The sequence below is a fragment of the Sander vitreus genome, chromosome 2, assembly GCF_031162955.1.
Source record: "Sander vitreus isolate 19-12246 chromosome 2, sanVit1, whole genome shotgun sequence".
In the NCBI taxonomy this organism is placed as follows: domain Eukaryota; kingdom Metazoa; phylum Chordata; class Actinopteri; order Perciformes; family Percidae; genus Sander; species Sander vitreus.
The window spans coordinates 14,930,300-14,945,299 of record NC_135856.1 but is presented as its reverse complement, the minus strand read 5'-3'; the positions used below and the strand labels follow the sequence as shown (position 1 = coordinate 14,945,299).

At 40.7% G+C, this 15,000-nt stretch overlaps 1 protein-coding gene across 2 annotated transcripts in view; it reads right to left on the bottom strand.

Moving 5' to 3' along the window:
• Positions 1-15,000, bottom strand: part of LOC144536360 (E3 ubiquitin-protein ligase SMURF2-like) — a 63,908-nt gene that overhangs the window by 16,609 nt on the left and 32,299 nt on the right. For both annotated transcript variants that reach the window (XM_078279452.1, XM_078279460.1), the window contains 6 exons: positions 12,256-12,389; positions 9,573-9,638; positions 8,794-8,878; positions 6,100-6,183; positions 3,264-3,475; positions 575-659 (listed from right to left, as the gene is read on the bottom strand). In XM_078279452.1, the coding sequence (XP_078135578.1) occupies positions 575-659; positions 3,264-3,475; positions 6,100-6,183; positions 8,794-8,878; positions 9,573-9,638; positions 12,256-12,389 (666 nt within the window). The remainder of the gene's footprint in view (positions 1-574; positions 660-3,263; positions 3,476-6,099; positions 6,184-8,793; positions 8,879-9,572; positions 9,639-12,255; positions 12,390-15,000) is intronic.

The following is a 15,000-nucleotide window of genomic DNA, read 5'->3' as shown; positions in this document are numbered from 1 at the left end:
ATGACCAAACCCAGAGGTTGCGGTTGTGGAGTTGGATGTTAAATTAATTGGCTTCATCGCTGAGCAGCAGCTACACCGAAACATGGCCAAAAATGTAACGCAATAGCAGTGCCTGAAGTCTCTGGTGAATTAACTAGTGGGCTACTGAGAGTTGGTGAAAGTTTGATTGAATGCAGAACCACTAGCCTTTGGTGTATTCAAATTCCACATCGGACTCAGAGGTCATTAGTTTGGCTGACCCGGAATTGAGCCTGAAATATGACTAATACGTTTTCTTTTAACACAACCCTGAGCAATTAAGTGAGAAATTAGGTCTGATCCAGCCCAGTCAAGTCCAGTTTGGTCCCATCAGTTTTGGGAATATATGTCAGGTTGTATATTAGGATTAAAATAATACAGGCTGTCAGTACAGCAATGCATATATCCTGTGCTTTAAATACATTATGTGTTGAGATAATTATGTTAATATTAATAGCTCTTGATAACATTTATCAAAAGAAACTTATAAAGTGCTTTACAAATACATACAAATCTGGACAATAAAGATGGAAAAACTGGAAAACAAAGGAGTTACCTGGGCACCCGGGGGTCATGCCAGGTGCTGACTCCAGTCTGTGTGTGGAGGAAGTAGACTTGACCCTGCTGAGTTGTTCTTTGCTCTAAAAACAGAGAGATAATTAATTAGAATTGATGTCATAAAAGGCAAAAACATCACTAAAACAAGCTTTGAACGGTTGTTGTTGTTCTGTAGTATAGTCTTGGTAGGTACAAGCATCGACAGTGAGTTTGTGTAATTTTGAGAAGGGGAATTTATATTTGTTTATAATTGATGTGATAGGCAAATTGCAGGGACAAGAGTTTCTTAAAGGAACACGCCGACTTATTGGGACTTTAGCTTATTCACTGTAACGCCCAGAGTAATACAAGTCAATACATACCCTTCTCGTGTCCGTGCGTGTTGTAACGCTGTCTGACGGTTCCACCGGTAGCTTAGCCTAGCACAGAACCTGCAGGTAACTGGTTCCAACTAGCCTACTGCTCCGAATAAGTGACAAAATAACGGCAACATGTTCCTATTTACATGTTGTGATTTGTAGAGTCACAGCGTGTACAAAAAACAACGTAACATGAGACACAGCCATCTTCTAACCTTAAACAAACTGGGAACTATATTCTCAGAAAGGCGAAGCTCTGCTACTTCTGTTACTTGGGCGGAGTGATTTGCTTTGCAGCAAGCCTATCTGAGAATATAGTTCCCAGTTTGTTTAAGGTTAGAAGATGGCTGTGTCTCATGTTACGTTGTTTTTTGTACACGCTGTGACTCTACAAATCACAACATGTAAATAGGAACATGTTGGCATTATTTTGTCACAGCAGTAGGCTAGTTGGAACCAGTTACCTGTAGGTTCTGTGCTAGGCTAAGCTACCGGTGGAACCGTCAGACAGCGTTACAACACGCACAGACACGAGAAGGGTATGTATCGACTTGTATTACTCTGGGGGTTACGGTGAATAAGCTGAAGTCCCAATAAGTCGGTGTGTTCCTTTAAGGTGTGCGCCGCCGCCAATGTAATCACTTAGTTCCTCTCCAGTAGGCCTATCCCAAGAGGATAGGGGAATATGTGAAATGTGAGGGAAAATTATCAAAGACTTCCATGAGTGTTTTTCCTTGCACAGACTTCCATGATGCATCCTGGTTGCCTTGTTTTCTCTTAAAGGTTGGTGTGTGTGTGTGTGTGTGTGTGTGTGTGCTCTGAAAGTAATCCCTTCCCATTAATCTCCAAAACCAAAGGAAATGGAAAGGAAAACACTGCCACTAATTCAAAACCCACCAAAATAATATACTGTTAAAAGAAAATAAAAATAAAAAAATGGGGGGGGACTCGGGGATAGCAAAAAGAAATCAGAAGAGAATGGTTTATCATTGGCTTGTTGGATATCTTGTTCCATCCAGCTCATGGATGAATGGAGAGTGAGTGTATGAATGTTGGCACACAGTGTGTGTGCTGCACCAGCGTGGTGTCCATGTGTGAATATGCACCAGCTAATTCATCACTACCCCCCACCCAAACTTCCTAATGGCACAACTCATTTCCTACCCACCTCTCCCTCTCTTTTTCCCCGTCACACACTCCCTCTCTTTCTCTCACGCTCCCTCACCACACCCAGCCACTGGTTCAGAGGGTTCAGCTGAGGAAGAAAGCTCACTAGCTGTTGGGCATCAGTGACTAACTTTGTCCGACCTTGTCCAGACTCAGTGGACACAGCCGGGCATTTCAAAGGGGGCACAGGTCCAACAGTGCCATTCTAAATCACTGGCATACAGCACCACACTTAAAATAATAATTTATTTTACAGACTCTGTGGGTATTGAGGGGTGCACTGTGGCAGACGGTGAAAAGTACATGTTTTCTGAAAAAAACATTCCAATGTTGGAAAATGTACTTGTGTAGCTCCTGCAATATTTTCCCAATCTTAAGAATTAAGATAACCTAATGTACTTTCTCTGAGCAAACACAGAGCAATGAATACCCTGCTTGCCCTCCCTCTCTTTGTTGTGGGAATATAAGTCTGCAAAGCCAAAACATTCTCTGGGAGAGGAGAGGTCATGATGTGGTGCTGCTGTGGGAAGGGGGAGAGGGGTGGATGAGGGTTAGTAGAGAAAGTGTGAGTGAGCTCAAGGACAGACAGACAGTGAGACGAGGATAAAAAGAGCCTTTAAACTTTATTCTCATCATTAAAAGACTATTTTTTTTTAAAGTATCACTGCCTCCAGGCTACAAACAAGATAGTGGCAAAGGAGCAGCTCACCATGTCTTTGAACTTGTATTTTTGTGGGTTAGGGCTGGGACTTTACCTCAGCTTGACATTTTGATATCAGTGACAGGTAATTTTACAATTCACTAGGACTACAGCTGACTAATGTAGCAGCTAGTTAAAAGCGTTCACTTGGTGTCCCAGGTGTAAACTTTTCCCTGACTAGACACCTTGACAACCAGCAGAAGGAACCTTTGCACTGAAACATCTTATAGTAACATGTAAAGATCAACAGTGATACTGTACTGGCAATTTTTGCAATAACAAATTAAATGAAAACACTAGTGACAAGCTGAGCTCTGTCAAATGTAACCAGCATTTGTTTAAACATCAGACTGGGGTCAGTCAGGTGATTTTCAGGTCAGGCTAAACAGTCAATCTAGAGGAAACACCGGGATGTGCACGTGCGTGCGTGTGTGCATGCGCGTTACTGCTGTGTCTCTCACCATAACCCTCAGGCAGGTCAGGAGGTGTATGTAGGTGTGTTCGACTCATGTAGTTACGATGTCGCTGCGATCGAACCCGTCTCTCCTGGACCCGCGGTTCGCCCGGTGGGCAGCTAGCCTCGGCCCCATTAACAGGTGTCATCACTGGCGTGTTCTCGTCCACCACACAGCTCAGCGGACGCCCTGATGGGCTGGAGTACTCCGACGCTGGCCTGGGAAAGAGTACAGGGTGTGTGTGGTTATGTTTATGCAATGTAATCTTAATCTATTTTCAAGTTCAAATTTCTAAATACATGTTTATATATCATACATATGTTATACTAATAATAATAATAATAATAATAATAATAACAATAACAACAACAACTAATTAAAAAAAAAAACCCCACAATTTTGAAAAGCATTTTACCAAAACGATACCAACTTTTTTGCTGTGAACTGGATGAATAAAGATACTAAAGAACAACACAAGTGTTTGTTTTCATTCCTAAGAGTTACAAGCATGGATGAATGTGTTAAATGAGAGCGACTTTCAGTTTTGGTGAGCGTATGCGACTGTGCACCATGTTTTCCTCTGCTTGCAAGAACCTGGGTGAGAAAGGTGCAAAGAAGTGCGTCACTGTGTGGTATAGGTGTGCTATGGGTTAAGTCATAGGTCTAGCCAGTTTATGTGTTCTTGTGATGTCTAGACATACACAGAAGTATAGTGTAATTATTGCAAAACGGATTGTGTCCTCATTCCTCAAGAAGAAAAATGGATTCATGGTTTAGATTAAAGGGATATGAAGGATGATGGGTTGCATGAAAGAAAACAAAGTCCTAACAAGTAGTGTGTTTGTGTGCTACTTAACAGCAGGACTTACGAACACATATCTGATAAGCACACATAAACAAAGACAGGTTGACACTTACTGTGTGTGTGTGTGTGTGTTTGTGTGTGTGTATAGCATGTCTGACCAACTTGTCTGTGGACTCACAACCCACCTCCACACACCTTCCTCCCTGCCATTTCCTCTTTCTCCCCCTTCTCATATGTCCCACCTCTTTCCTTCATGTTATATTACTCTTCTTTCCAGTCTCTGAGCCATCCCCCCCCCCATCTACACCTCCAATGTGTCTTCTCTATACTAGTTAATGAACCAGATTACATTTGTCATCAGTCAGGACCAGTGAAGAATTCTGAGAATAGTAAAAGCAACTAGTTACCATCCACACAACCATTAAGAAATCACACTATTCCCTTTCTGTACTCAGTTAATATGTTACATACTTGCATGAGATTATAAATAAATAAAAAATATTTGACTTAAATTGATTTATTATATTTATTTTACATGGTATTTGTTGCACCTGCTGTTGCATATTCAAGAAAGGAAAAAAAGATGTTTCTCTACTTACTCTTAAAGCTGCAGTTGGTAAGTTTTATAAAAATAAGTTTTGGTCATTTTGATGAAACGGTCACTATATCGGCGATATAATCTGTGAAAAAGTCAGGCGGCTCCTCCTCATGGTGCTCCTAATGGCAAATGCAGATTCCACTGCATCCAAAGGAAACAACCAATTAGAGCAGACGAGTCTCTATCCTGGTGTCAATCACTGCTTGTAAACTGCGATCAAACTGTCAAACTAGACAGCGCTGATCAAATATGAATCAAGATTTGCCATAAATGTTTTCAGAAACATTTTAATGTACTGTTTAGCTGAAAAAATGAGAAAGTTTGTGACCCGGACACCATGTTGAAAACATTCGAGCCACACCAAGCACTTCCCAACAGGCCGGAGCAAACTCTTATTTTACAGCTAAACTGAATTAAAATGTGTCTCTGAAAACATTTGAGACGAGAAACAGGAATGCAATAACAGAATCTTGATTTATTTTTGAGCGCTGCCTAGTTTGACAGTTCACGAGCAGTGCTTAACACTGGGTTAGAGACTCCTCGGCTCTAACTGGTTGTTAATCTTCATGTGCAGTGGAATCATGTAAATGCCATTAGGAGCATCAGGAGAAGGCAGAGGAACGTGACTTTTTCACAGATTATCCATCTCATATACTACTGTCAGGATATAGTGACAGTTTCAGCAATATGACAAAACCTTACTTTTTCATAAAAGTTAACTGAACCTTTAACTGTTATTCTTCCTCTTCACTACTTCTCCTCTGGAATTTCTTCCTCCTGAGTCCCTACCTGCTCATCTTCCTTCTCAGCTTCACCATTTCCACCTTCCTTAATGCCCTACCACTTAACCCTTTCTTCACCATTTCTGTCTGTCCTACCTCGTTCTACTAGGCTCCCTGTGGGCCACTAGAGATGTGTAGTAAGAGTGGGTACGGAGGTGAGGGTGGTGGTGTTATTTGTTTGCTTACTTCCCTCACGGCTCCACTAATATGGGCCAAGTAGGAAGGCGACAGTTGTTCATGCAGGAACAGGGGCCAAGTAAAACCTGGCTGCGTCAGTCCTTATCAGCCCCTGGCTGTTTATTTAGGTTTATGTGTGTTTGTGTATGAGTGTGTGTTGCGGTGGGGGCTCAGGAAATTGACAGCAATTCACTCATTACTGACAGACTGTTATTGTTGTGTTGCGAGTTAGGCTAAGTGGAAGTTTTTTGTTCTGGAAAGGGAAGTGGAGAAAAGTAAAACCACTTAAATAGACCCCCTCCCCTGATGATTTGTTGTAAATTGCATTACACCAGGATGACTGCTATACATATGTAGGCAGTAAAGGGGTCGGGATAATAGGATATGGGAAAGCTCCCATTTTAACATGACTCACTTTTTGTAATATTCCACATTATTTGAAGTCTTAGTTGAGGATGTGCAGAATGTGTGCAGATGTACCTGGTAGGTCTCTCCCACTGCGTGGTACGTGTGATGTGGTTCAGGTACTGTATCCTTCCAGAGGCTGTCCTCCTCTCTTCCCAACTGTTTCATGAGAGTTTAAGAGAAACAAGTGAGAAAAAGCATCATACTTGTTGTAAAGCAATATCACAAACACCTTTGTCCACGTTTGACACTACTAAGAACATCTAACAGCATTGTAAACAATGTATCCCTTATTTTATAAGTAGCACAAAAAAGTAAAATCAGCAATGTGCAATCAGCTGAATCCTCTATTTACTTTTTAAAACACATCAAGGAGTGCACAGGGAAAGATTGAGATGTATTAGATAGATATTTTCTCCCTACAAACCAGAGAAAAGTCTCATAGGATAGGGAGGATAGTAATATTCACAACTACCATTAACAGACGTCAAATATACAAACCCCAATTCCAATGAAGTTGGGACGTTGAATAAAACGTAAATAAAAACAGAATACAATGATTTGCAAATCTTTTTCAACCTATATTCAATTGAATACACTACAAAAGACATTCCACAGGTGAACAGGTTAATTGGAAACAGGGGAGTGTCATGATTGGGTATCAAAGGAGCATCCCCAAAAGGCTCAGACGTTCACAAGCAAGGATGGTGCGAGGTTCACCACTTTGTGAACAACTGCATGAGCAAATAGTCCAATAGTTTAAGAACAACGTTTCTCAACGTACAATTGCAAGGAATTTAGGAATTTCATCATCTACAGTCTATTATATCATCAAAAGATTCAGAGAATCTGGAGAAATCTCTGCAGGTAAGCGGCAAGGCCGAAAACAAAGCGATAGAGGCAGTGATGTAACGGTTTACTGCAGGCTACAGGATTCTCACACCTCAAAACGCAGCGCGATATGGGGTTGCGGTTCTCCAAACGTTTTTTTCCTGCTATTTAGGCTACTCGCAAGACAGGCGATAGCAAACCTATACTCTTCTAACCTGTACTATTCTAAGCATCAACAAAGGGCTCTCACTAACTTTCAAAGGTTGTAAACTTATTTCCATTCTGCAGTAGGCTAGGTGCCGTTCTTCAAGTCGTTTGTCATCACCAAAATACTTTTGTGTGTGTGTGTGTGTGTGTGTGTGTGTGTGTGTGTGTGTGTGTGTGTGTGTGTGTGTGTGTGTGTGTGTGTGTGTAATCCTGCTTTTACCCCTTGATAAGTGCAGCTTGTTTTCCGTTGGAACAATTCCATTATAGATTTAGATTTGAATGAAAAATAGATTTGAATGTTGTTGCTAGCTACTGTTAGTGTTTGTAATAATAATACATTTGATCGTTCTGATTGGCTGCTGTTATTGAAATTGAATGTCAGATGGTTGCATTTTTTTTTTAAACCTGTAAATATATACAATTTCTATTCACATGGCTTTTTTGATACCTGGGAAACTAATATATTAATTAACCAATACATTTTCTGATTATATATTTTATATTTATATAATAATAGGCCTATATTAGGGCGTAATCATTAATATTCAGGGCAATTAGCCTACATATTTTTTTGGGGGGCGTTAGGGACCTGGATAATGGACAGGGGGGCGCTGGCACAAAAAAGGTTGAGAACCACTGATGTAAAAGGATATTACCACGTGGGCTGAGGAACAATTTCGGAAAACCATTGTCAGTTAACACAGTTCGTCGCTACATCTACAAGTGCAAGTTAAAACTCTACCATACAAAGTAAAAGCCATATATCAACAACACCCAGAAATGCCGCTGGCTTCTCTGGGCCCAAGCTCATCTGATATGGACTGACGCAAAGTGGAAAAGTGTGCTGTTGTCTGACGAGTCCACATTTCAAATTGTTTTTGGAAATCATGGACGTCATGTCCTCCGAGCCAAAAAGGAAAAGGACCATCCAGATTGTCATCAGCACAAAGTTCAAAAGCCAACATATGTGATGGTATGGGGGTGTGTTACTGCCCATGGCATGGGTAACTTGCACATCTGTGAAGGCACCATTAATGCTGAAAGGTACATACAGGTTTACAGGCAATGCTAAGCCACATTCTGCACATGTTACAACAGCGTGGCTTCGTAGTAAAAGAGTGCAGGTACTAGACTGGCCTGTCTGCAGTCCAGACCTGTCTCCCATTGAAAATGTGTGGCGCAGTATGAAGCTCAAAATACGAAAAAAGAGACCCTGGACTGTTGAGCAACTGAAGTTGTACATTAAGCAAGAATGGCAGAGAATTCCACCTACAAAGCTTCAACAATTCGTGTCCTCACTTCCCAAACGCTTATTGAGTGTTGTTAAAAGGAAAGGTGATGTAACACAGTGGTAAACATGTCCCAGCTTTTTTGGAACGTGTTGCAGGCATCAAATTCAAAATGAATATTTGCAACAACAAAAAAACAATAAAGTTTATCAGTTTGAGCATTAAATATCTTGTCTTTGTAGTATATTCAATTGAATATAGGTTGAAAAGGATTTGCAAATCATTGTATTCGGTTTTTATTTACGTTTTACACAACATCCCAACTTCATTGGAATTGGGGTTTGTACCTCACTTTTTAAATATACACACAATCACAGAGAAACTAACCCCTGCCGCAATACACACCTCCAAATTATAGATTACTTCACTGATATAATTTGTCTCCGACAGTAACTGTGACAAGTACTGTGACAAGTATAGGAAAACCTGTGATAATACTGACCCATCAGGTAAGTCATTGTCGAACAGGCGACTGCAGTCCACCACTGGCCCTCCTGTCCCAATGCGATCTCTGGACTGAAGACTTACTACGCAGTTATCAAAGACAAAGACGGTAGATCAATTACATTTTCTTACCCATATAGTGCAGCTCATATAATGACTAATATTGAGTACATTCATCATTTTGTATAAAGTCCCTTTGGTATGTGGATTCAAGTTCCACTAATGCTTTTTATACATTGTGTCATCTTCCTATTTCCTTTTCTCCTCTGACATTAATCCAATAGAAAGCAAAAGAAGAAAGAATAAGAAATGAAATACTTTGTTGGTAGGTAACAGATATTAAATATATTTCTCTGTTTTTTAATACAAAGTCAAGGAAAAAGAAATTCCCATCTGGTTTGGTGGTTAGGTAATTAACTGAGTCATTGAGTATGGAGACAGAGGATTCAGTCTGGGTCAATTTGTGTTTATCAAGTAATCTGCAAGGGAGTAGTTTCACCAATGTCTTCCAGCTGTTAATTGGTTTAGTGTTTTCAGACAATAAATGTAGAGGGGAAAAAAACTCTGGGATTTGACCAGAAGTGTCCATCTGAACTTTTTTATTTTTTATACAGAGTAATGTAGACTAGAGCATCAGGAGGATTCAACATAGCCTGACATAATACTATGCACATATACATCTTTGGCTTGAGTTCCTTACCTAAGAATGATAACTTTTTCTATTTGGATGTCCAGTATGCAACCGAAATGGTGTGTGTGCGTGTTCGTGTTTCTTACCAACTATTTGTCCTCTCACAGTATCATTGTCATTGGGGCCCAGCTTATTCAGGTCCAGTCTCTGATCTACAGGGAAAAACCAAACGAGACACATAACCAGTGAATAAGCATCTGCCCCCATTTAGAACCATGAACACATCCAGGTAATAAGCCGATGAGCAATTTGTTGTACAGTATTTCACACTAAGTAACTAGGCGACTGAAATCATAACTGCACAGGGACACAGGACATTGCCGGTTAACTTCACATTGTGTTGTGGCAAAATTTGAGCAAGGTTCAACATTTTTGCCAGACAACATAGCGTTTTCTTTTGCTGGAGCCTCCTGTGTCGATAACCTTGCAACATCAATGCAGTGCCATTGAAAGGAATGGGGAGGCTGTGTGTTTGTATTAAGTGCTAATGACGTTCTGACTTACGCATGAGTCAAACAGGACGCACTGAAGTAGCCAGTCAAAACTGTAATAAATGATGTCTGCATGCAAATGTGCCTTTAACATGTAAAAAAAATACAACAGTGTTCTCTGCAGAATAAACCACTCTGCAGCTTCACCAATTTTGTGTGAAAAGATTTAAAAAAAATGGAGATAAAATATCACAAATGTTGGACACAAAATGTGTTTGCAGTCTTGTTGTTTCTGGAAAGTAAGAACTCATTGTCTGCTCAGCACAGGATAGCACTGCCAGACACAGACAGCACAGAAACACAACCCAGGAAGACTCTGAACAAGATCCAGAAACAGATACACTCAGCAGTCTCTCTCTCTCTCTCTCTCTCTCTCTCTACACTATGAATACTAAACACAAATAAACATTAGGGATCAAAGTGAGGCAAACTAACATGTGTAGGCAAGTCATTTTGAAAAACTTGTGGTGTGTGTTATTGAGTTTGTGGGTTCAGAAGTAGGACAGAGGTTTGTGTCTGTGATGCTACAGGAAGTTTAAGCTCAGTGTAGAGCCACACAGACTTCTAGCAAACTAGACAAGCATGCCAGATCTCCTTTTGGTTTGCAAGTGTGTGTGTGTGTGTGCATATCTTGGTCAGACCACAGACTGGTCAGACCACACGTTATGTGTCTGCAGCACACAAGACAAGGACAGGGGGATAATGTGAGCGCTGGTGTCTTGTCAAAGATCATGATCTGTCTCCCTGTCCACTTCCTGTGGCTACGAGAAAGTATAATATATGCCATGTTGGCTGTACATAAGTGGCTGGTCTGGAGCCTCACTGGAGCCTATACTGTCTGTTTCTGGAAGCTGTGAGTAAATCTAAGGGCAGGTCCTTTGGCACCCAGTCAGGTAAAAGTATGGCACCAGGTCTTCATGGCCATCAAGGTCCCTTTTGTGGTTTCTGGTGAATTAGCCTTATTTATTTATTAATTAATATATATATACATACACACACACACACACACACACACACACACACACACACACATATAACCATATAGTATGTGCCAAGAATGCTATTTAGAAGCAAACATAAAAGTTGCTGGAACATATTCTGTACTCTTATGTAAAGTTTCTAGCCTTTTGTAGTTGGCGTAGAAGGCCGTTACCTTTGGGCCAACCAAACTACAATTACGTACACTGATGGAAGTATCCAACTATGCAGTTTTGATAAAAAAATAAATCCAACAAACGACAATTATATTCAGACAGACAACTCCTATAGTGGTTGTGGGGCCTGACTGAGAAGAAATGGATGGAATTAAGGAAAAGGCCGGATATATAAAAAGGGAAAAAAATGTAACTCAGTGTGGTGGTTCTGGTACATGTCTGACATTTTTGTTTAAGACAGGGTAGGGATATGGATTTGGAAAGATGGATAATGTGTGAAAAGAATGTTAAGTTGACAGTACGTACTACAGGCAGACATGGCTAATGAGCATGTGGCCATGTGGACTGCACAGAGAAAATAAGAGTCAGAAATCAGGGTACAACACAGGGGCCGCAGTCTGAAGCCATGCAGACGAGAAACTAACCGTTTGAGAACGTGTGTCTGTGCAAAATCATTGCTGTTCCTTTGTATGTTACCCACAACCTGGGATCCACTTTATCCACAACACACACAACTATCCCAAAACAGCATCCTTCTTCCTCTTTTTGCATCTTGTGCAAAACAGTGCCAATAAGTATATCAGCAAGACTTTGGCTCCAAGAATAAAAGCTATTTGTTTCCTTGACAGAAATTCCGAGGCTGTAAAAATTAATTTAGTCCCAGGTGCCAGATGTCTACAGCAGGCAATATTTCTGATATGTGTGGCCTAAAGGATTTGCCTGTGTATTGTGCCCATGAATCTTAGGGCAATAAATAGTTGGCACAAAAGCAGCAGCAGACTGCAAGCTGGGGATAGGACAGCAGCATTGTTAAAAGAGCAACACATGTAGCAGCAGGCTAACTAGCTATCAAACTGCTGCAGCCAGATAAAACAAAAGGCACAGGAAAGGTTCCCTGACATGAAGTTTTTGTCTGTTGTTGGAGACACTAGGTCTGGTCCCCACATTTGTCTGTCTGACTATGAGTGCAGGATGTGTGTGCATACATGTGTGGAAAAAAAAGTTAACATGGCTCGGCCAAGCCAGACTGCCAACTTAGGGTAAGCATGCACAGGGAGCATGAAGAGACCAACCACCAGCACCACACTGACTATGCACGTATGCACACACAAACAGGTACTTACAGCCAGTGTCTTTGAGTCTGTTGATGGCATTGGACAGGAGGCGGACACAGCCCAGGAAACCTGCACCCTGCTTTTTATGGATCTTCTTGTGGTTCCATACACTGATGGTGATTGAGTCTGCCTTTCCAATGTATCTGCAAGAAAACAGACAGAAAAGAGGAGTAGAAAATGTGACAATGTATACAGAGTTTCTGCAGGTTTCACCAAGTCAAATTTAAGACTTTTAAGACCTTTATGAATTACATTTAAGACCTATATCACAACATTAAAGTACAACAAAATGCAGTCACAAAAGTACTTGCAAAGTAAATAAATGTATTAAAATTGAATAAAAGCGACAGAGTAATAATAATCTGTACATAATATACAGCAAATTATATTTGGACTATCGAAAGGAAGAATTACAACGCCACGGAATAAAAAAAAAAAAAAAAGCTCAAAGAACAAAAGTAGGTTTTCATCAACCCTCAGGGTATGAAAGACGGAAATTAAATAAAATCGCAAGCTACGGCGCACACACCGAAAAATAAACTGAAACTTGTATTTTGCATCTCCTCCAACTACTTTTCCGTGACAGCAAGAGAACAATGCACACCATGTATGCGGTTTAGACTTTCAGACTGCGTAATGAGGCCGATTAGCTGATTTTAAAGTACCTTGTGTGTACGTGCTTATGTGTTTGTGCAGATTTAGTGTAGCTGAGGTCAGTCTAGTCGTGGTTTGAAGAACAGAGGAAGTCCCTGAAATGTGCTTCACCACTGTCTGAGAACCAGACGACACACACACACACACACACACACACACACACACACACACACACCCCCTAGCAGCCATCACCGATGCCAAGCTATATATTATGCTGCGCATCACTAGCAAAAAGTGGGATTTACCTACTAAACACATTAAACATAGAGATTGGATATGTAAGTCAAATCATAGAAGTTGGAAAATTACAACATTTGTGGGTTGTGGGTCTTTTTATGTGTCCAGTGATTCAGTCTCCAGTTGCTATCTGAAAATCTGATCAGGATGCAGTAACAGAAGTTAGCATCTTGGCAGTTTCTCTTTAGCAGATGCATATGTGTCTAGGCCTGTGCTTTGTTGCACATGTTGATTATGATCTCATCTTCTAGCCATTTACCACTATTAGATGACAAATGGATGAAAGAACACACAGTATACACACTAGTTAGGACAACTTGGAAGACTTTCTTACTCAAAGATGTAATAAGAATTCAAACAAAACAGCTTTGTTTGTTTTGTGTTTCTAATTAAAGAAGTGCTGTTGTTCACTTTGATCGACGCTCATTGGGCACGGTTAGGTTTACTGTTATGTTTCAATTTGGTTTCCTGCATTTTGTGTGCTGTGGTGCAACTCAAATGTCCTCTCTAAACACATTAGTGTTCTAAATGAATGCTCTTCCCTTCACAGAGTGTGGTTGTGAGACTAACAGGTAAATGTGATGCAAAGGTGTGTTGTGCAAAGCATCTTTAAGCAGAATTTTTATATTTATACAGATGGGGGTGGGCTGAACAGAGAGTAAACCATCATCGCCGATTATTAAAAGGGGCTATAGGTAGGATTATGAAGATCCAGGACTTAGCCCGTTTCCTAAGCCCCTCCCTCCACAAGGGAGAATGAATGTGTGTGCATGAGCAGTGATTGACACGCAGTTCGACACCCCCCCCCTAGCACTGATTGGTGCATCTGAACAGGGAGCTGTGGATTTTTGCAAATTGCACTACAGGCTGTAGGTGGTGCCGGATTTTTTTTTTTATTACCTGCTTCATGTAGTTCTACTCAAACATAGGGTCAGTTTAAGCAAATAAAACTTGCTAACTTTCTTTGTATCTTGATTGGGAATCAAATGAATGCAAGGAAAGTTACTTTATGAACTTGATTTTAAGATTTGTATTTGTTTATTATATATTTAATCTAGAGTGAATATTAGGGTTGGGTATTGTTTGGTTTGGATACCGGTGCTAAAGCGGTACCGGTGCCTTAACGGTGCCTGAACCGATACTTTTTAAGAAAGTTAAAAACAAAAAACAGTTGGCGACATTAAAGAACAGCTTGTTTATTGCTAAGGCCATATGGTCAAAATTAAATGATTTAATAATAATGTAATCACTATAACAATAACTTATTTCACTAGTAAATTGCTGTTGAATGACAAAAACAACCACCAGATGGGAAAAGGGCATTTAACAACAACTTTGAATGCACCACAACGCTGTAAATTACCAGTTTCATTGAACGCACCGTCTGTGTTTTTCTGACAGCAGCAGCTGCAGATTGTTACATCCCGGTGTTGGATCCTCTACAGTGAAATACAGACAAACTTTACACCGTTTAGCGTTAGCTGTCAGCATTTTAACCGTGTTTAATCCAGCTACTAGCTAGCGGTAGGCTAACGTTAGCTGCTGTCGAGTATAGTGTTAACTAGCGTCACGTGCAGCGATGTTTCTGTTGCCTGTAACGTCTGTTTCAGAGCATCAGAGCGAAGTGCAGGCATATCAGTGGCACCGAAATGAGGCGCCGAAATCCGCGTTGCTATTCCTGCAGCAGCAGGATGTGTTACGAGGAAGAACGGCAAAATAGTAGCCTGTTAGGCACGACGCAAAGCCGAGTGAAGTGAAAATAAATTAATAAATGGCGGCATGCGATTAATATGATATAAAAAAAACAACGCGTTGTGCTCGGCCCTTAAACGCATCGCGATTAACGCGTTAATGCTGACAGCC